At 48.1% G+C, this 22,428-nt stretch overlaps 1 protein-coding gene across 2 annotated transcripts; it reads right to left on the bottom strand.

Moving 5' to 3' along the window:
- Positions 1-1,887: 1,887 nt before the first annotated feature.
- TCF23 (transcription factor 23) lies at positions 1,888-16,191 on the bottom strand. Of its 2 annotated transcripts, XM_009183846.4 has the most exons (4): positions 14,645-16,191; positions 13,664-13,906; positions 11,254-11,355; positions 1,888-2,049 (listed from the first exon to the last, which is right to left on the bottom strand). In XM_009183846.4, the coding sequence occupies exons 1-4, from the start codon at positions 14,864-14,866 to the stop codon at positions 2,017-2,019; spliced, it is 600 nt and encodes a 199-aa protein (XP_009182110.2). In that variant the 5' UTR covers positions 14,867-16,191; the 3' UTR covers positions 1,888-2,016. The 2 variants fall into 2 exon arrangements, with proteins under 2 accessions (XP_009182110.2, XP_003908449.2); XM_003908400.5 differs by lacking the exon at positions 1,888-2,049 and having other exon boundaries at positions 9,024-11,355.
- Positions 16,192-22,428: the final 6,237 nt, after the last annotated feature.

The following is a 22,428-nucleotide window of genomic DNA, read 5'->3' as shown; positions in this document are numbered from 1 at the left end:
GGGTCTCCTTGGCCAAGAGGGGATCTATTCAGTCAGTTGGGGGACTTAGGATTTTATTTTTCGTTTACAAACTTCTAGTTAGGCTGACTTCTGACCACGGAGCTCTTAAAACATTTTTTTTCAAATCTATTATTACTAGATTTCATCCAGGACAAAGAGAAAGTAGGTCTGTCATTTAATTTGCATGGTTTTAAAACCAGCTTTTTCCAATAGTGCATGCAAATGAATTATTTTAGGCATTTCAAAGGACCCCCATTTTGACCACTGTTGCTTATGACTATCCCTGGGTTATGTGGGTCCATTTTCCTAGATATTTACAAGAGGACACCCCATTAGGTGTTGTACATAAACCCAGTTGGTGTCTCCAAGAAAGGCTGCCTCCTTAGAGAGTCTTTGGAGTTGGATGATTTGTTACCCCACGTTAAAAGAAAAACTTCAGCCGAATTAAATTTTAAGGAGTTTAATTGAGCAAGGAACGGTTTGTGAATCAGGCAGCCCCCAGAATCACAGCAGATTCAGAGAGACTCCAGGGATGCCTCATGGTCAGAACAAATTTATAGACAAAAAAAGGGAAGTGACATACAGAAATCGCAGTGAGGTACAGAAACAGCTGGATCGGTTGCAGGTTGGTGTTTACCTTATTTGAACACAGTTTGAACACTTAGCAGTCTATGAGTGGTTGAAGTATGGCTGCTGGGATTGGCCAAGACTCAGTTATTGTTACAGGCACATACTCCTAAGTTAGATTTTCAATCTTGTCTGCATTTTTTTTTTTTTTTTTTTTTTTTTTTTTGAGACAGAGTCTCACTCTGTTGCCTAGACTGGAGTGCAGTGACACGATCTCGGCTCACCACAACCTCCGCCTCCCAGGCTCAAGCGATTCTTCTGCCTCAGCCTCCCGAGTAGCTGGGATTACAGGTGTGTGCCACCACGCCTAGCTAATTTTTGTACTTTTAGTAGAGATGGGGTCTCACCATATTGGCCGAGCTGGTCTCAAACTCCTGACCTCAAATGATTCACTGGCCTTGGCCTCCCAAAGTGCTGGGGTTACAGGTGTGAGCCACTGCAAACCAGCCTTGTCTGCCTATTAAGCTAGGTTACAGTTCGTCCGCAAGGACTCAAATGTAGAAGTATGGAGTCCTTCTCAGGCCATATTTAGTTTGCTTTAACACTCATAATTTAGAGGGCTGAATCACTCAGGACTAAGCTCTGGGGAATGTTGTGGTTCAAAACATGCTGCTTGTGAGTGTAGCTCCTCAATATGTCACCAATGAGTTGGGTCCACTCTTTATGTGTCTTAGAAACTTGGAGTCCCTGGAGGGTCACAGAGGGCTCACTAGTGCTAGGTGACCAGGCTTCATGTGCATTTGCTGGCAGAGCAAGAGATTGCAGATGTTCCTCTGAGAGAGGAAACCCTGTAAGGCCACTAGATATCATGGACAAGAGTCCAACACCTTCACCATGTCTCTAATTATTTAGAGCACTCTCACAGTTCAGAGGGAACAAGAACCTTTCATCTTTAGAGTGAAGAATCCATTCACTCTCGTTAATTAGGAAAAATAGCTTCAAAAGAAGTTGGTCGGCCGGGCGCGGTGGCTCAAGCCTGTAATCCCAGCACTTTGGGAGGCCGAGACGGGCGGATCACGAGGTCAGGAGATCGAGACCATCCTGGCTAACACGGTGAAACCCCGTCTCTACTAAAAAATAAAAAAAAATTAGCCGGGCGAGGTGGCGGGCGCCTGTAGTCCCAGCTACTCGGGAGGCTGAGGCAGGAGAATGGCGGGAACCCGGGAGGCGGAGCTTGCAGTGAGCTGAGATCCGGCCACTGCACTCCAGCCCGGGCGACAGAGCGAGACTCCGTCTCAAAAAAAAAAAAAAAAAAAAAGAAGTTGGCCATAGGTGAAACACGTCCAATTTCCAAAATGAAAGGTCACAATGCAACAAGACCTCAGCTGAAAATGAAAGCAAACCACAGTTCTATGTGTTGGCAGAAAACAAAATCTTGATCCCCTGTCTTCAATCGGAAAGTCGGAGACAGAGACTTTCATTCTGAGAGAGTCAAAAGAGAAACAGCCCAAATTAAAATCTGGACTTAACCAAAGAAAGGGAGGTCCAGATTCAGAACTCACTTGCAATGCCAGATGGGACTTCTGAAGACAGAGACCACAGTGGATTTGTGCAGGTACTGAGCACCACTTCCAGAGAGAAACACCAGGTGGTCAGGGCTGAGTCACTCCAAATCCTACTGTGTCAGTTATGTTGATCCAAAGGAAAAAACTGAGGCAAAATTACATAAGTAGAGAGTTTTGTAGGGCCAAGTTTGAGGAAGGCAACCCGGGAGTGTGTATTCAGGGCAATTTGAATCCAATGTCCCAGGTTGCAGTCCTCAAACTTGGCCCAAATAAACTCTCTACTTGTATTAATTTTGCCTCAATTTTTTCCTCAATATTTCCAAAAAATATGTCATTTGTAGGCCAGGAGTGGTGGCTCACGCCTGTAATCTCAGCACTTTGGGAAGCTGAGGAGGGAGGATCACTTGAGTCTTAGAGTTTGAGACCAGCCTAGGTAACATAGTTAGACCCCGTTTCTACAAAAAAAATTTTTTTTAAATTAGCCAGGAGTGGTGGCACACACCTGTAGTCCCAGCTACTCAGGAGGCTGAGGAGGTGGGAGTATCACTTGAGCCTGGGAGGTCAAGGCTGCAGTGGGCTGAGATAATGCTACTCCACTCCAGCCTGGGCAACAAAGGGAGACCCTGTCTCAAAACACAAAAATAAAAAAATTAAAAATCATACAAAAACCAAATGTCATTTGTGCAAAAGTCATTTTTACTCCAGCAGTTGGTCAAGTATGCTTTACAAACCCTGAGTGTTCTCTTTCCTGCACTGTTTCTTCATGTCTGCTTAGACTGTCTCTGGGGAAACACCTATAGATTTCATGGTTGCCATAACTGAGCACAAATTGAATGAAAGCTCTGCAGAGAGAATGGCAGTTATTGCATTAGGTAATGCGACCATTGCCCAGGACCATGTCAAATTGGGAAAAATAAAGGCTTTGAGAGAACTGAGCAATCCTACCAATACTCTTCTATTAAGACTTTTTTTTTTTTCACGATTTTGCAATTTAGGAAGAGCTATGAGTTCTTTCAGACTAGATGATCTCCTTGGCTTGGGATGTAAATTTAAGCAGAAAAGGTTCTGGTAAAGAAGCCAAAGAGGATATTTCAACAAAGCCAAGCATGGTGGCACAGGCCTATAGTCTCAGCTACTCTGCTTTTGGAAGGCAGGAGAATTGCTGGAGCCTAGGAGTTTGAAGCTAGCCTGGGAAACATAGTGAGACTCCCATCTCAAAAACAAAACAAAACAAAACAAAAACAAAAAACAAAGGGCCGGGTGTAGTGGCTTATGCCTGTAATCCCAGCACTTTGGGAGGCTGAGGCAGGTGGGTCACCTGAAGTTAGCAGCTCGAAACCAGCCTGGACAACATGGTGAAACCCTGTCTCTACTAAAAATACAAAAAAATTAGCCAGGCATGGTGTCACATCCCTGTAGTCCCAGCTACTCGGGAGGCTGAGGTAGGAGAATCGCTTGAACCTGTGAGGCAGAGGTTGTGGTGAGCTGAGATCATGCCTGGGCAACAAGAGCAAAACTCCGCCTCAAAAAAAAAAAAAAAAAAAATTAGCCAGGCATGGTGCTGGGCACCTGTAATCCCAGCTACTCAGGAGGTTGAGGCAGGAGAATTGCTTGAACCTGGGAGGCAGAGGTTGCAGTGAGCCAAGATTGCACCATTGTAGTCCAGCCTGGGTGACAAGAGAGTAACTCCGTCTCAGAAAAAAAAAAAAAGACTGGGCATGGTGGCTCACACCTGTAATCCCAGCACTTTGGGAGGCTAAGGTGGTTGGATCACTTGAGGTCAGGAGTTCAAGACCAGCCTGACCGATATGGTGAAACTGTCTCTACTGAAAATACAAAAATTAGCCAGGCATACTGGCACATGCCTGTAATCCCAGCTACTCGGGAAGCTGAGGCAGGAGAATTGCATGAACCCAGGAGATGGAGGTTGCAGTGAGCCAGGGTCATGCCACTGCATTCCAGCCTGGGTGACAAAAGACTCCATCTCAAAAAAAAAAAAAAAAAAGAATGCACCTGTTCCTTCTCAAGGACCCCAGAGCTCCAGGGGCCCAGTCAGCCATTATGCAGTTAGCTGATATGTGACACAGAATCTGTGACATGGTTTGGCTCTGTCCCCACCCAAATATCATCCTCGATTGTAGTTCTCATAATCCCCACGTGTCGTGGGAGGGACCCGGCAGGAGGTAATTTAATCATGGGAGTGTTTACCCTCAGGCTGTTCTTGTGATAGTGAGTGAGTTCTCATGAGATCTGATGGTTTTATAAGGGGCTTTCCCGCTTTTGCTCTGTACTTCTCCTTGCTGCCACCTTGTGCAGAAGGACGTGTTTGCTTCCCCTTCCGACATTATTGTAAGTTTCCCGAGGCCTCCCAGCCCTGTGGAACTGTGAGTCAATTAAACCTCTTTCCTTACTAAATTACCCAGTCTCGGGTATGTCTTTATTAGCAGCATAAGTACAGACTAATACAATCCATTTTCATCCAACTGGCCCTGGACCCAGAGCTGCTGAGGCACTAAAGCATGATACAACTGTCAAGTGATTTAGGCTGACTCGATATACTCAACTTGCTTTTCTGCTTTCACCATCATCAATGTGGAGGGTTGTTTCTGTTCTGATTACTGGATCGTACTTTTTGGTAACTTTTCCAAGTTTAAAGAAAAAGCAATTGTCTTTGGCCCTACGTAACTTCTGACATATTTAATGGCAGAGGCTCTTAGTTCCTTCTTCTCTCCCCATCGTCTCACCAGAGCTCAGCTCCTACCTCTTTTGAGTATCTCCTGGGGTTACTCAGAACCCTGGAGTGGGTCCTTGCCCTCTGTTCCGCTGCTCAGCAGCTGACTCTCTTGCTGTGTTGGGGATCAAACTTTCTCTCCCGTGGCAAAGTGTGGGAGGTAGGACCCGGGAGAGGGGAGGCGCCTACCACATTCCCAAGGCAGCCTGGAGCACAGAGTTGGGGGAAGTAGGGAAAGTAGGAAACCTAGAGTCTACCAAGAGGCCACAGATCCTCACCCTGGGGCTGCCCATCCACAAAGCTGGGAAGGTGGAGGTTTTTTGGAGGCCACTTGCCAGCCAGGGCCTGTGGAGCTGCAGCTGATGGGCAGCCTTGTGGGGGTCGGCGGACCTGGAATCAGCTCACCGATGAGGGTGTGGGTGAGGGTGTGGGTGAGGGTGTGGGATTGCAGTGCAGAGGACTACCAAGGGGCTGAAAGAGGGCTTTAAGGGACTCTGTCGCCTGGGGAGAAAGGCTCCTGCCCTCAGTTCTTGGGTGTCAGTAGCTGTCAGGCTTTTCTGCTGGGATTTAGGAGGGGGTCGGGGGCTGGGGCTTCTGGGGCCCAAGGGAGGACATGGGGCTCACTGCTGTGGATGGTTCCACGCAGAGACTCAGAAGCACCTCTGCCTTCAGGGGGAATGCGAGGCTGGTGTTGCCTCACATTCCCAGTGTTGCCGAACACTGGGAACCCAGTGTTGCCGAAGCTCCTGTTCCTCCTTCCCTTGTCCTGTCAGAAGAGGCTCCACGGCAGGAGCTACGGCCAGGTAGTACCTGCTGTCCAAGTGACGCCTCCCTGCCTTTCTCCGCAGATGCCACCGACTCTTCAGGTTCCCTTCCACCCCTTTTCGCTCCCCCTGCCCCTAGTGCCTCTTTCTCTCTCTCAGGATCAGCTAAGCATGTGTCCCACACGGCTGTCTCAGGTTCTACCCACAGGGCTGCACTGGCTTGAGGGGCAGAAGGATCTCAGGGCTCAGAGGAGCTCAGCCCCGGCCTGGGCTGGTCAACTCCCCTCCCCAGCCCACCCTGTGCTCCCCACTAGGCTGTGCTCTCCCTCCTGCACCCAGCCTTGCTGGGCTCCCTTCTAGCGGGGACCTTTTCTGCATGAATCCTATCACCACCTGTCGTTCACCTTCACCAGCTCTGTGTTTGCAGGACCACCTTGTGGACACCGGCCTGTTTCCTGAGAAGCTGAGGAATGGTGTGCTGGAGTACAGCAGAGACAAGGAGGCCATAACTCTGGCTGGCACGCCCCATCAGGGGAGCAGCCCACCCTGTGTCCTCCAGGAGACCTCCCTGTGATAGTGACTCAGGACTCCGCCTCTGTCCTCACTGTGCCAGGCACTCCCCCTCAACCCAAGTCCTCTGTCTCTGGACCAAGTAGAGCTGTCTCAGTACAGGGGTGAGCCGGCGGGCAGGCCACGGGCTTTCCTCGACCATCGACAAGCTATTCTAGAGTTGATGTTCTCATAATTTTTGTTCTCAGAACCCCTTTACATTCTTAAAAAAAGTAGGGCCCTGAAGAGCTTTTGCTTATGTGAGTTATATCTATCCATAACCATCACATTATAAATTACAATAGAGAATTTTAAAAATATTTATTTAAAAATAACACTGATGAATCCATTTTATGTGAACATATATAAAATTTTTATGCAATATTATTGTTTTCCATATAAGAAGAAAATATTTAGTGAGAATGGTAGTGCTTTTCAGTTTTCGAAAATATCTTTAATGTCTGTTGTAATAGACAGCTGGAGTCTCTTATCTGCTTCTTCACTCCATTTGTTGCAATATCACATGTCATGTGGCTCCTGGAAAATTCCACTACACTCTTGAGAGAGTGAGAGTAAAAAATATAAGTAACTTATTTTTTGTTTGTTTGTTTGAGAGAGGGTCTCACTCCTGTTGCCCAAGCTGGAGTGCTGTGGTGAGAAGTGGTAAGAACATGGAGTCTTTCTCTTTCACCTAGGCTGGAGTGCAGTGGTACGATCTCGGCTCACCGCAACTTTTGCCTCTGGGGTTCAAGCGATTCTCCTGCCTCAGCCTCCTGAGTAGCTGGAACTACAGATGCCCACCACCATGTCCAGCTAATTGTTCTGTATTTTTGGTAGAGACGGGGTTTCACCTATTGCCCAGGCTGGGCTCAAACTCCTGACCTCAAGCGATCTGCCCTCCTCAGCCTCCCAAAGTGTTGGGATTACAGGCGTGAGCCACCATGCCCACCTTGTTTTGTTTTTTTGAGACGGAGTCTCGCTCTGTCGCCCAGGCTAGAGTGCAGTGGTGTGATCTTGGCTCACTGCAACCTCTGCCTCCTGGGTTCAAGCGATTCTCATGCCTCAGCCTCCCAGTAGCTGGGATTACAGCTGCCACATCCGGCCAATTTTTCTATTTTTAGTAGAGACAGGGTTTTGCCACATTGCCCAGGCTGGTTTTGAACTCCTGGGTTCAAGAGATCCACTCGCCTCCGCCTTCCAAAGTGCTGGATTACAGGTGCGAGCCACTGTGTGCGGCCTAAAATTATAAAACTATCAAAGTAGTTTTGGCCACTTACAGCACCTTAAGGGCCTCAGAGACTCCCAGGGTTCCTAGACCATACTTTGAATACCTCTGAGCTGGAGCAGGAGTTAGCAAACTTCTATTAAGGGCCAGAAAGTAAATATTTTAGGCTTTTCAGTCTCTAGTGCAGCTATTTGACTCTGCAATGCTATCAGAAAGGCAGCCATAAATAACATGTAAACACTTGGGTGTGGATGTGTTCCAATAAAACTTTATTTACAAAAATACACGGGGGGCTGGGTTTGGCCTACTGGCCATAGTTTGCCTACCTTGATCTAGAATAGAATAAGCGTTTAGGGGCCCTGGGTTTAGAGCTCATGCCAAAAAAGGGAGAGGACAGTGCCACCTGACTCACCCTAGCCAGGCTCCTCCCAGAGGAAGAGAAAAAGAGTCTCAGAGAAGGCTAGATCCTCTACTTCTCCAGTTCCCAATTTGGTAAAATCCAGTGTCCACTGTATTACTTAGAAATCACCAGGCCAGGTCTGCTTCTCCCACAGCCCCATCTTTTTTTTTTTTTTTGGAGACGGAGTCTTGCTCTGTCGCCCAGGCTGGGGTGCAGTGGCCAGATCTCAGCTCACTGCAAGCTCCGCCTCCGGGGTTTACGCCATTCTCCTGCCTCAGCCTCCCGAGTAGCTGGGACTACAGGTGCCCGCCACCTCGCCCGGCTAGTTTTTTTTCTTGTATTTTTTAGTAGAGATGGGGTTTCACCGTGTTAGCCAGGATGGTCTCGATCTCCTGACCTTGTGATCCACCCGTCTCGGCCTCCCAAAGTGCTGAGATTATAGGCTTCAGCCACCGCGCCCGGCCCTTTTTTTTTTTTAGATGGAGTTTCACTCTTGTCACCCAGGCTGGAGTGCAATGGCATGATCTCAGCTCAATGCAACCTCTACCTCCTGGGATCAAGCAATTCTCCTGCCTCAGCCTCCCGAGCAGCTGGGATTATAGGTATGTGCCACCATGCCCAGCTAATTTCATATTTTTAGTAGAGAGAGGGTTTCACCACGTTGGTCAGGCTGGTCTTGAACTCCTGACCTCAGATGATCTGCCCCCTTGGCCTCCCAAAGTGCTGGGATTACAGGCATCAGCCCCATCGAAGCCTCCACCCTGCCATCCTGTTCCTCAGAAAGCACATGCTCTGTGGAGGGAGCCAGCAGGGAAGTCTTGTTCCCCACCTCTACCTCCATCGCAGTCCCAAGTCCTGGGGATGGGGCAGGTGGTACAGGAAGACCAAGTGGGCCAGGCCAGTCCCCTGTGGAGCAGCTGAGCCTCCAACTCCTGAGCCAGGCCACCCTAGTGTCATTTGTCATCCATACTCAAATGTTTTCATCCATATTTTCTTTTACTTCTTTTTTTTGTTTTCTTTTTTTTCCTAGATGGAGTCTTTCTCTTCGCCCAGGCTGGAGTGCAGTGGCGCGATCTTGGCTCACTGCAATCTGCCTCCCGGGTTCAAGCAATTCTCCTGCCTCAGCCTCCCAAGTAGCTAGGATTACAGGTGCCCACCATGACATCTGGCAAATTTTTGTATTTTTAGTAGAGAAGGGTTTTCATCATGTTGGCAAGGCTGGTCTCGAACTCCTGACCTCATGATCTGCCCGCCTCGGCCTCCCAAAGTGCTGGGATTACAGGCATGAGCCACCAAACTGGGCCGTGTTTTTCTTTCTCGCTGCAGAGACAAAGGGGCTACTCCTGGTTCTGGTTCATTGGCGAATCCAAGTCCTGACATGTCTCAAGGGCATTACTGTGCTTGTCAGGGAGGGAGGGCCCAGTCCATCCTCTGGTTATTCCCATCCATCCCCTTGGCTCACCCTGCCCTCTTCCAGGCCTCTTTGCTTGCTGGCCTGACGGGGCTGGGTCTCCGTGGCTGGAGGAGATGGCCTCTGCCCCGCCCCCCACGACTGTCCTGGGCACAAATGAGAACAGCTTTGCCTGGAAAGGGCCCAAGACAGCCTGAGACACTTGTTGTGATGGGACCCGCCTCCTGCGGCCCTCCACCTGTGTCATCCTTCCTGTGCCCTCCTTGTCTCCACCAGGGTCATGCAGTCACTCCAGAGGGCTCTAATGTTACTAAGCAAAGGCCTGAGTCTGAGCAGGGCAGGGTGGGGCAAGCTCCAACCCAAAGTCTACTCTATCATCAGGGGAAGTTCTATGCTATCTGAAGAACCCCGACACACACCCCAAGCCAATTTCCCTCCACCCCCAGGACAACAGTGTGCCACCAACTGAGGAGGAAATGTATCTGCTTCTCTTCCTACCACCCCTGTGAACTCAACCAGGAAGATACTGCTGTTTGGCTTTAAAAATAGTACATTCTAGCTGGACTTTTATGGTCTTGTGAAGAACACTGTGCTCATGCCCTCCCACACCTGGCCTCTGCCCCTGCCTGGCCCTGTCCAGCTGCCCACATCAGCTCTGCACAAGTTTTCCAGGGTCCCTCTGCAGAGACTTGGTTCAAGGCAGATTTATGAGTTCAGCCTTGGCCGAGGCATTCTCCCCATGGCTCCCGGCCACATTCCAGCTGTTCTCCCACATCCCAGGCAGCTCGGGGCTGGGATGTTCTGTGTCTCTTTTTCTACCTCTACCACAACTGGCTCAGTTGCACCTCCAGCCCTATTTCAGTTCTGCCCTGGCCAGCCCTATGGAGGTACAGGGTCCTGTCATGCCAGAACCCAGACCCTAACCATTCCCAGCCTGCCTAGAGCTCACTTACATTCATGATGACAACAATGGTGTGTGTCTAAGGATAACCTTGTTGGGACTCTAGTTGGTCATGCCCATCCCCTCTCACTCTGAAGGGCTGATATTTAACCGAAAGGTAATTTGTTCCCTGTCTGGACTTCAGGTGCCAGGTTTGAGGCTATATCTGATCTGGAAAATTATTTTCAGTGTGTGTAGATTCTATGATTAGTTCTCAAGTTATTTCTTTAGGGCCAGAGATGATGCCTGCAATCCCAGCACTTTAGGAGGCTGAGGTGGGAGGATCACTTGAGGCCAGGGGTTCAAGGCCAGCCTAGGCAACATATCAAGACCCCATCTCTACATAAAAAGAAGAAGAAAAGAGTGGAAGAGTGCAGGAGCCAAGAGAGAGAGAAAGTGTAGTGGTGAGGGGCAGCTTCTGGAGAGGCCCATACTACAGATACTACAGAGGCAGGAATCCTGAATTCCTCACTATCTCTCTAACATCAGGTAAGCATCTCATGATGCAATTAGAAAGCACATTCCCTTCTTCAGTTTTCTTCTGGCTGTGTGACCCAGCCCAGATCTGTTTACACTTGCAGCTACCAAGAGCCTATCTGGTCACCTGGCTTTCCCATCAGCACCTGGGGCTGGTGCCATCCCAGGCCCCTCCCTCTGCACCTGTCTTCGTTATCTGCAGAGGGTTTGTAGAAACCTTAGGGGAAGAAAGTTAGGGTGGTTCCCTAGCTCAACTTTGAGCCCAATTATACCTCTTTCTCTCCCACTTCCCAGTAGCTGTCACAGAAGAGCCATGGGGAAGTCCCCTCTTGGGGACCAAGGAGGAGGCTCTCCATCCTATGCCCCTCTGGGTACTGTTCGTCACAGAAGTGCTACTGCTTCTCTTGGTCTGCATGCTGGAACTTGGGAGCTGAGTCTGAATCAAGTCTGATGGCTGAGAATCAGAGTGAAGACTGGTAGGGGCTGGTAGAAAATCCAGCTCCCTAAGCATGAATCACAGTCTAGGAGAAAAGGCAAGTGTGATAATTATTTGTCACCAAGAGCTAGTGAGAGTGGCGTGGCAGAAAAGAGAGCATCTGCCTCTCCAGGGACTTGGGATCCCACCTCTACGTCTCTTGTTCTTTGGCTGGCGGTGCTTGCTGTGGTGGAGTCAAGATCAGAGTACCCCAGGCCTCCAGCATAGAGACGAGATCGCATCGGCCACTTCTGCAAGACACAGATTGAGAAGTGAGAAATGCTGCTCTTGCAGCCCGTCATAGTCCAGGATCCTTGACACCCAAAACCCAGCCTTCTCCAGCATCCCTCCCTGATACCTTCCCCAGCCATCACGCTCTGATCAGGGTCATCTTCATGTACAGCCCCACACATTTTCCTGATCACCCAGAGCCTGGATGAGAGACACAGGAGGAGCCATCTGAGGAGGGAGAGGGCCCCAAAAATAGCAGCCCTCTGTTGGGAGGGAGGTGAACAGAAGATCAGGTGGCCTGGGCAGAGCTGGCAACAGCCAGAGGCTGGGCAATGGGCAGAGCAGCAGAGCCAGGAAAAACTCCAAGCCGGGCCCTCCAAGGATTGCCCATCTTTCCAGCAGAAGCATGAGCAGTCCCAGAATGCACCAGGTTGACTGCCCTGAGGTCACCCTCCTCTTCACAACCTCTCCACCTGGGGGCTGAGGGAGCTGCTTCCTGGCCAACTGCTCCACCCTGTGGATGTGCTGGAGTGCTGGACCTAACCGGGCCCTCCTTGGTTCATCCTTCAGCTTAGCTGTTGATCACCTACTACAAGCAAGGGCCTTGCCTTGGTCACTATTTTACAGCTAAGGAAACTACTATACCACGCCAGGACCCTGCACCACCACTGACATTTCAGAGTTCCCCCACTTAGTCTCAAATTCGCACATTTTAGCTATATTTGCATTGAAGAAAAAAAATCAAGTTTCAAGACATTTCAGAACTATGACATTTAGGGGAAAGAGATGGTGAAAAGTATCATAAAAATAAAGTTGAGAGGTGAGAGGATCACTTGAGCTTAGAGTTTGAGACCAGCCTGTGGAACAAAGTGAGACACCGTCTCTACAAAAAAAAAAAAAAAGAAGGCCAGGTGTGGTGGCATGCGCTTGTAGTCCCAGCTACTAGGGAAGCTGAGGTGGGAGGATTCCTTGAGCCCAGGAGTTTGAGGTTACAGTAAGCTATGATTGCACTACTGCACTCTAGCATGGGTGACAGTGAGACCCTGTCCCAAAAATAAGTAAGTAAATAAATAAATAGCCGGGTGCGGTGGCTCACACTTGTAATCCCAGCACTTTGGGAGGCCGAAGTGGGTGGATCACCTGAGGTCGGGAGTTTGAGACCAACCTAGGAAACGTGGTGAAATGCTGTCTCTACTGAAAATACAAAAATTAGCTGGGTGTGGTGGTGCATGCCTATAATCCCACCTACTCAGGAGGCTGAGGCAGGAGAATCACTTGAACCGGGAGGCTGAGGTTGCAGTAAGCCGAGATTGCACCACTGCACTCCAGCCTTAGCAACAGAGTGAAACTCTGTCTCAAAAAAATAATAGTAAATAAATAAATAAATAAGTTGATACCACTGCAATGTTATCCTCAGAGGGCAAAGATGACCCTTCCTTTTTAACACAGTGCACTCTTCACTTCCTTATGGCGCTGTCCCTGTAGTCTGTTTAGTGGCTATGAGCATGGGGTCTGAAGTCAGACACCCCTGGGTTCAAACAGCATTCAGCCTCATAACCTCCCTAAGCTCAGTTTCCTCATCTGTAAAGTAATCCTCATTTGGCTTTTGCATGGATTAAAAGACAAAAATACACTAACGTACTTAACCCAGCTCCTGGCCTATCTTTAGCACTCAACTGTTAGCTGTTATTGCAAAGATGATTAATGTTCATTAGACTTTCCATTTTGTACCTTGGAAGAGAAGTAAGGCTCATGTTAGCTTCTATTTTACATGTAATAAAACTGAGGTTGAGAAAAGCTAGGTTGCAGTCTGGCAAGCGGTGCACACCTTCCCTGTACTGCTCCCTGCTAACTCCCCCAGCTTGGTTGCTTCTAGAATGATGGTCCCTCAGACCATTGTTCTCCTGGAGGGCAGATCTCTCCTGCAACAGAAGCCCAGAAAGCACCAAGGCAGGCACAATGGGGTGAAGCTGCATGGGGATCTAGGACTCTCCTTGGTACAATTTCCTTTCCTAGGACCCAGACTTGGAACCTGCTCTTTTTTTCCCCATGACTCTAAGAACCCCAGAGTCTTTCCCTCCTCTTCAAGGAGGTACATTCCCATGAAGTCATTTCCAGCCACCACCCCATGAGAAACCCAGGGTCAGCGCAGCCCCAAGGGCCAGCCTTGGCTCCTCTCTCTCTCTGAGACAGCAGAAGAAATTGGCCCCGATGTCAGTTCTGCGCAAGGCAGGGAGCCCAAGGCCAAAGTCCCCCTCATTCCAATCCCTTTCTCCAAGGCCCTGGGCATTAAGATCTGCCTCTCAAGTCCCAGGGCTTGTGACCTACCTTGAGAGGGTGCAAGTAGCGGAGTCCACGCAGGAAGGGTGGCCAGGCGGGGCCAGGCAACTCGTGGCCGAGCGTGCGGGTGAGGTGGGCTATGTAGCTGGCGGCGAGCACCAGCACGTCCAACTTGGAGAGCTTGGTGTCGGGCGGCACGGCAGGCAGAGCAGCCTGCAAGGCCAAGAAGGCCTGGCGCAGCGTCCTGACCCGGTTCCGCTCCCGCGCGGCGTTCTCAGGACAGGCCTCGCTCTGCACAAAGGGCCCCAGTGAGTGTGTGTGACTTGGACTCCCAACTGCCCTGACTTCTGAGAGCATTTGAGTGAAAGGTCTCCTGCCAGAGTAGGAGGGTGTCTAACAGCAGGCACCAGAGGGCCTCTGCCCTCCTTTGTCATCTTCAGCCCTGCCCTGTTTCACAGCTGAGGAAGTTGAGGGAAGGCCTGGGCAGGGGTCAGATGGCTGCAGGATGGCAGAGCTTGGCTCAGAACCCAGAGTCCTGTGTTCTCTCTACTACTCCACTCATGCCTCCTCAGAGCCTTTGTCCTAAGCCCAATCTGAATCCTGCTTATCAGGGTGCGCTGGGGCCAGGGGCAGTTCAGAGACACACCCTGTTTGGGAGGGCTGACCCTTGACCTAGCCAGGTCCTGAGACGACGAGGCTGCTGTGAGAAAGAGGAAAGACACAGAACTGGGGTCAAAGCACAAGGCTGAAGTCCCAGTCCTACAGTGGCTGCTGCTCAGTGACCTTGGGAAATTCACGTCCCTCTTCCTGGCCTCAGTTTCCTCAAGAGAAGTGAGTGAGTGCAGCTCAGAGAGCTCTGATCTATACCATCCACCCAAAGCATGACACCTTGGAGTCTAAGGGGCCAGTGTCCCCTCTCTTGGGCAGGAACGGTAATACTGAGTGAGGCTCTGCCATCGGAGGTGGCATCTCCCCACCCTCCAACCCCTTCCTCCCCTGGACCCCTCTGCAGGTCCAGGATTTCCTTACCCTGCCAAGAGCCAGGCCCCCAGCCCTGGTCCCTCGAGGGCCAGGGGTAGCTCTGCTCCATCTCTGATTGCTCCAGCTTCTTTCTTCCCACGGGTCCTGCCTTGTCCTGCTGAGGCGGCTCCTCTTCCTGTCAGCGCCTGGCAGCAACCGTGCTTTGGCCTGAGTCTGGCTGTGGCCCACCCCTGGCATGGCTGGCGGCCCTCTGGCCTTCCTCTGTGACATGCCACCCCACTGGGTTATGGGGCTGCAGCCCACAGAGCAGAAACACAGTGCCTGAGGAGGCCCTGGACTCAAGCTAGCTGGCTTAGGCTGGTCATCCAGCCAGTAATGTCTACATCCGAGGAAGCAGGCGCCAACTCAGTCCTGTGTGCTCCCTGCTCTGGGAAAACCGCCCACCAGGCACAGCCCCCGCGAAAAGCCTCCGCCTGCCTCCCAACCCGGCTGAGAGGTGGGGGTGCTGGATGCTGGGAGTGGCCAAGCCTTGGGAGGAGGCCCATGCTGAAGAAAGCAGGAGGATAGTGGGGAAGGGAGCTCCTTTCCGGCCATGCCTAACCTCAACAGTGGTCCTATGGTGGACCTGTGACTTCAGCTTTGGAGCTCTGGTCCATGGAGAAGACTTGAACCTCCTTCCTCTGCCAGAAGGCTGCCTGCATACATCCCTGAAAGGCCTTTCCTCCCCCGCCAATGAACGTGACATTCCAGCCACAGGGTGTGATTTGCCATGCCCTAAATATGCCTCCGATTTCTACTGTGCGTTTACATTTACCTTTCCATGCCTCAGAATACCTTCCTCCAGCTCCACCAGGAGGTACTGCCCATTCTTCAGGTCTCCGCCTTTCATTCATGAAGACTTCTTCAAATCCCGCAGGCCCAGAGCCCATGGGTTCCTGTGTGATTGGTAGGACCACAGCCTGGCTAGTTTCCCAACAGTTCAATGTTCATAGATTACTGTGTGCCAGGCACTGTGCTAAGCATCTTATTTATTTATCAGAGCAACCTTTTAATAAAAAAAGAGACTCAGTTTAGATGTGTGGGAACTGAGATATTGGGAAGTGAAATAACTTGCCCAATGTCAAACATCTGTTAAGTGGTGGGGTGGGATGAAAACCCAAGCTGTCAGTTGGACTTGGAAGGCTACCCCTCACCTGATGTTAGCCTGCCTCCCATAGGTTACTCACACGTCTGTCCCTGTGCTAGACATGAGGTCTCTGAAGGCAAGGACCATGGCATTCCTGAGTTGCATCACATCCTCCAAGAGCTAGTTAGGAGAAGGTGGGCTGAAGGAATCGCGAATCTGCCACAGCAGCCCCTTCTGTCTTTCAAGGACCTCTGCCTGTAGCAGAATCCAGTCTGCATGTCCCTTGTCCCCCATTCTTGAACCCCAGGGGAGATCAAATAAGTGAAGAGAAAGTAAAAAGGTGGATGTACAGTGAGAAAGATATGCAGCCCATCACAGAGAAAGGGAAAAAGAGGCCAGGTGTGGTGGCTCACGCCTATAATCCCAGCACTTTGGGAAGCGGAGGCAGGCAGATCATGAGGTCAAGAGATGGAGACCATCCTGGCCAACTTGATGAAACTCTGTCTTTACTAAAAATACAAAAAATTAGCTGGCTGTGGTGGCGCGTGCCTGTAGTCCCAGCTACTTGGGAGGCTGAGGCCAGAGAATTGCTTGAACCGGAGAGGCAGAGGTTGCAGTGAGCTGAGATCGCACAACCACATTCCAGCCTGGGTGACAGAGCAAGACATCGAAAGAAAAGAGAAGAGAAGGGAAGAGAAGAGAAGAGAAGAGAAAAAAGAAAGATCAGTAGAAACAACCTGCATGTCCATCAGTAGGGAAGTCATTAAATAAATTTTGGCATCTCCATACTATGAAATAATGTACAGGAATAAAAATAATGACAGACCTTTGTTAAATGACATGAAAAACTCTTCAAAACATATAGTTGTGAAAAAAGCTAGTTGTAGATCAATATATACAGTAAGATCCCAGCCGTGTAAAAAAAAAATACACCAAAAAATAAAAAATAGAAATGTAAAGTTTTTTGTGCTTATATGAACATATGAAAAAGGAGATGGAAAAGATGTGCATCAGGCCGGGTGCGGTGGCTCACACCCATAATTCCAGCACTTTGGGAGGCAGAGGCAGGTGGATCACCTGAGGTCAGGAGTTCAAAACTAGCTTGGCCAACATGGCGAAACCCTGTCTCTACTAAAAATACACAAATTAGCCAGGTGTGGTGGCAGGTGCCTATAATCCCAGTTACTCGGGATGCTGAGGCAGATGAATTGCTTGAACCAGGGGGCGGAGATTGCAATGAACCGAGATCACACCACTTCACTCCAGACTGGGCAAAAGAGTGAAACTCCATCTCAAAAAACAAACAAACAACAACAACAACAACAAAACCCAAAAATTATCTGGGCATGGTGATGCATGCGTGTACTCCCAGATACTCGGGAGGTTGAGGCAGGAATCACTTGAACCCAGGAGGCAGAGGTTGCAGTAGGCTGAGATCGTGCCACTGCACTTCAGCCTGGGTGACAAAGTGAGACTGTCTCAAAATAAAATAAAATAAAATAAAAGCAGTGCAGCTACCCCTTTGCTCCCTCTTGGATCGCTCACTCTGGGGGAAGCCAGCTGCTGTCGTGATGATATCCAAGCAGCCCTGTGGAGAGGCTCATATAGTGAGGAACTGAGGCCTCTCACTGACAGCCACCACAACTTGCCACCCATGGGAGTGAGCCACCTCGGAAATGGATCCTCCAGTTCCAGTTTGACCTCAGATGACTGCAGCCCTGGCTGTCGGTTTGAGTACAACCCATGAGAGACCCTGAGCCAAGAACACCCAGCTAAATTGTTCTCGCCCGTAGAATTCCTGATTTATAGAAGCCATAGAAGATAATACATGTTTATTGCTGTTTAAGTTTGGGGGTAATTTGGAAGCAGCTATAGATAACTAATGTAATATGTGTTACTGAAACCTGTGCATTGTTGTATGAATAAATTTTAAATTTACACAAATGATAATTGTATTAGCCAGGTGCAGGGGTGCATGCCTGTGATCCTAGCTTCTCAAGAGGTTGTTGGGGCAGAGGGGAAGATCACTTGAGCCCAGGAGTTCCAGGTTATAGTGAGCTATGATCACGCCACTGCACTCCAGCCTGGGCAACAGAGATAGAATCTGACTCAAGCAATCCTCCCACCTATCTTAAAATTACAGGTTTCAAGCAATTAGGTAGAAAATCAATAAGGATATAGAAGACATGGGAAACATTATAAACCTACTAAACCTAACAGACATCAAATAACACTCAACAACACAATACTACACATTCTTCTAAATTGCACATGGAAGATTCTCCAGAATGGATCATATGTTAGAGTCTCCAGAATGGATCATAAAACAATCCTCAACGGGCGTGGTGGCTCATGCCTGTAATCCCAGCACTTTGGGAGGCCGAGGTGTGCAGATCACCTGAGGTTGGGAGTTCAAGACCAGCCTGACCAACATGGAGAAACCTCATCTCTACTAAAAATACAAAATTAACTAGGCGTGGTGGCACATGCCTTTAATCCTAGCTACTTGAGAGGCTGAGGCAGGAGAATCACTTGTACCTGGGAGGCGGAGGTTGCAATGAGCCGAGATAGCTCCATTGCACTACAGCCTGGGCAACAAGAGTGAAACTCCATCTCAAAATAAAATAAAATGAATAAAACAAGCCTCAGTAGATTTAAAAGGACTGAAGTCATACAAAGAATATTCTCCAACCACAATAGAATTAAATTAGAAACCAATAACAGAACTAACTTTTGGAAATTCACAAATATACAGAAATTAAACAACACATCCTTAAATAATCAGTAAGTTAAAGAAGATATTGCAAGGAAAATTAGAAGATACTTTGAGATGAATGTAAACAAAAACACAACATACCAAAATTATGAGATACAGCTAAAGCAGTGAAAAAGAAGGAAAATTTATAGCTGTAAATGCTTATATTAAAAAAAAAAAAAAAAGGGCCGGGCGCAGTGGCTCACGCCTGTAATCCCAGGACTTTGGGAGGCCGAGGCGGGCAGATCACCTGAGGTCAGGAGTTCGAGACCGGCCTGCCCAACATGAAAAACCCCATCTCTAATAAAAATACAAAAAATTAGCTGGGTGTGGTGTCAGGCACCCGTAATCTCAGCTACTCGGGAGGCTGAGGCAGGAGAATCACTTGCAATGAGCTGAGATTGCACCACTGCACTCCAGCCAAGATTGCGCCACTGACAAGAGCGAAACTCTGTCTCAAAAAAAAAAAAAAAAGTTAGCCGGGTGTGGTGGTGCATGCCTGTAATCCCAGCTACTTTGGAGGCTGAGACAGAATTGCTTGAATCCGGAAGGCAGAGGTTGCAGTGAGCTGAGATAGCGCTGTTGCATTCCAGTCTGGGCAACAAGAGCAAAACTCTGTCTCAGAAAAAAAAAAAAGAAAAAGAAAAACAATAGAGAAAATTAGCAAAACCACCAACTGGTTCTTTGGAAAGATCAACAGAATTGATAAAACTTTAGATAGATTGACAAGGAATAAAGGAGAGGGGACTTAAATAATTTTTTTTTTTTTTTGGAGACAGAGCCTCATTCTGTCGCCCAGGCTGCAGTGCAGTGGCATGATCTTGGTTCACTGCAACCTCCGCCTCCCAGGTTCGGGCGATTCTCCTGCCTCAGCCTCCTGAGTAGCTGGGACTACAGGCGCACCCTACCACGCCCGGTTAATTTTTGTATTTTTAGTAGAGATGGGGTTTCACCATATTGGCCAGGCCAGTCTTGACTCCTGACCTTGTGATCCGCCTGCCTCGGCCTCCCGAAGTGCTGGGATTACAGGCGTGAGCCACCCTGCCCGGCCTTAAATTATTAAAATAAAGAATTAAAGAGGGGAAATCACTACTGACCACACATAAATGAAAAGGATTTCAAGGAAATACTATGATCAACAGTATAGGCCAACAGATAATTTACATGAAACAATTTCCTAGAGAGATATAAAGTACCAAAACTGACTCAAGAAGATATAAAAAATCTGAAAATAAATGAAACAAGAGATCACATTAGTAACTTTAAAACTCTCCACAAAGAAAAGCCCAGAACCAGATGGCTTCACTGGTGAATTCCACCAAATATTGAAATAATAAAGAATTAATACCAACCCTTCACAAACTCTACCAACAAATAGGAGAGAACACTTCCAACTCATTCTATGATTGTTCCCTGAAAAAAACTGTATATGTAAAGTGACCCTCAAATGCTGAAGGAGCCGAGAAGCCAAAGAAGGCAGACAAATCCAGTTTGTCAGTATAGGGTGATTAATTAGGAGGAACTTACAGATGGAAGCATGGTCCATGGGTGGCTGCAAGACAGGTAGATCTCTGAACCTCAACCCCCAAGACCCAGGGCTTATATCATGGGGAAAAATAGACACATAGTCTGGAAGGAATGTGTAGGTGGCTCAGAGAAGGCTGCAGGCATCACACCCTATGACAGATGCCACAGCATCAAGGATTGTTTTGGAGAAAAGGCAAAATTTACAAAGAATAGGTGTTCCTACCTAAAGAGTAATACATCAATTAGATATTTTGGAGTCATTCCCAGACTCAGGGTTAGTCAGAAGTTACATGACAGATTAGCATTTAAAATAAAGTCACTCTTGTCCTCACAATAATGTCAGTTTTACACCAAAATCAAAGACCTCACAAGAAAACTACAGACCAATATCCTTTATGAATATTTACACAAAAATCCTAAACAAAACACTAACAAACAGAATCCAGCAACATATCGAAAGAACTATACACCATGTCTGAGTGGGATTTATACCAGGAATGCAGGGTTGGCTTAATACCCCAAAATCAACTAATTTATATACTATATTGCTAGAATAAAGGACAACAACTACATAATCATCTCAACGGACGCAGAAAAAGTTGTTTGACAAAATTCAATACCCCTTAATGATAAAATCATTCAGCAAACCAGAAACAGAAGAGAACTTTCTCAATTTGATGTGAGCCCAAAAGTATCTAAGACAGGTCTCAATCAATTTAGAAAAATTGATTTTACCAAGGTTAAGGACATGCTTGTGACACAGCCTAGGAGGTCCTAATGACATGTGTCCAGGGTGGTTGGAGTACAGCTTGATTTTATACATATTAGGGAGACATGAGACATCAATCAATATGTGTAAGATGCACATTGCTTTTGTCCAGAAAGTCGAGACAACTTGAAGTGGGGGCTTTCAGTTTATAGGTGGATGAGACAAACAGCTGCATTCTTTTGAGTGGTTTTTTTTTTTTTTTTTTTTTTAGACAGGGTATCACTTTGTCACCCAGGCTGAAGTACAGTGGCACAGTCTTGGCTCACTGCAGCCTCCACCTCCAGGGTTCAAGCGAGCCTCCTGCCTCAGCCCCCCAACTAGCTGGGACTACAGATGTGTGCCACCATGCTCGGTTACTTTTTTTGTATTTTTTGTAAAGACAGGGTTTCGCCATGTTGGCCAGTTGGTCCCGAGCTCCTGAGCTCAAGTGATCTGCCTGTCTTGGTCTCCCAAAGTTTTAGGAGTATAGATGTGAGCACCCATGCCCAGCCACTTTTGAATCTTTGATCAGCCTTTCACTGAATATACAATTTACAAGTGAGAGGGGGCTAAAGGAACAGTCACTTAAGCCTTAGTCTGGATCAGTGAATCTGCATTTTTACATAAACAATAGGACAGAGGAAGCAAATCAGGTATGTGTTAGTATCAGGTGAGCAGAGGGATGATGACTTTGAGTTCTGTCCTTTAGCCTGCACCTGTGAAGATAAGCTATGGATTTACATTGCCAAGGTGAAATTCAACAGAACTGTTTGACCTACAAGGAATTTCCTTGTGGGCAAACTGTGAAGGAGGTAGGTAGTTTTTTAAAAATCTTTTTCTTTCGTTTTTCTTTTTGAGACGGAGTCTTGCTCTGTTGCCCAGCTTGGAGTACAGTGGCATGATCTCGGTTCACTGCAACCTCTGCCTCCCAGGTTCAAGCGATTCTCCTGCCTTAGCCTCCCAAGTAGCTGGAATTACAGGCTCACGACACCATGCCCAGCTAATTTTTTTTTTTTTTTTGTAGAGATGGGGTTTCACCATGTTGGCCAGGCTGATCTCGAACTCCTGGACTCAAGTGATCCACCCGCCTCAGCCTCCCAAAGTGCTAGGATTACAGGTGTAAGCCACCGCACCTGGCCACTTTTTAAAAATCTTTGTAGCTATCTTATTTAGGAATAAAATGGGAAGCAGGTTTGCCTGATGCAGTTCCCAGCTACTCAGGAGGCTGAGGCAGGAGAATTGATTGAACCCAGGAGATACAGACACAAAAACCCTTCAAAAAAATCAATGAATCAAGGAGCTGGGTTTTTGAAAAGATCAACAAAATTGATAGACCACTAGCAAGACTAATAAAGAAGAAAAGAGAGAAGAATCAAATAGATGCAATAAAAAATGATAAAGGGGATATCACCACCGATCCCACAGAAATACAAACTACCATCAGAGAATACTACAAACACCTCTATGCAAATAAACTAGAAAATCTAGAAGAAATGGATAAATTCCTGGACACGAACACCATCCCAAGACTAAATCAGGAAGAAGTTGAATCCCTGAATAGACCAATAACAGGGTCTGAAATTGAGGCAATAATTAATAGTCTACCAACCAAAAAAAGTCCAGAACTAGATGGATTCACAGCCAAATTCTACCAGAGGTACAAGGAGGAGCTGGTA

This window comes from Papio anubis, chromosome 14 (genome assembly GCF_008728515.1).
Source record: "Papio anubis isolate 15944 chromosome 14, Panubis1.0, whole genome shotgun sequence".
Taxonomy (NCBI): domain Eukaryota; kingdom Metazoa; phylum Chordata; class Mammalia; order Primates; family Cercopithecidae; genus Papio; species Papio anubis.
This window is presented reverse-complemented; position numbering and strand designations above follow the sequence as displayed.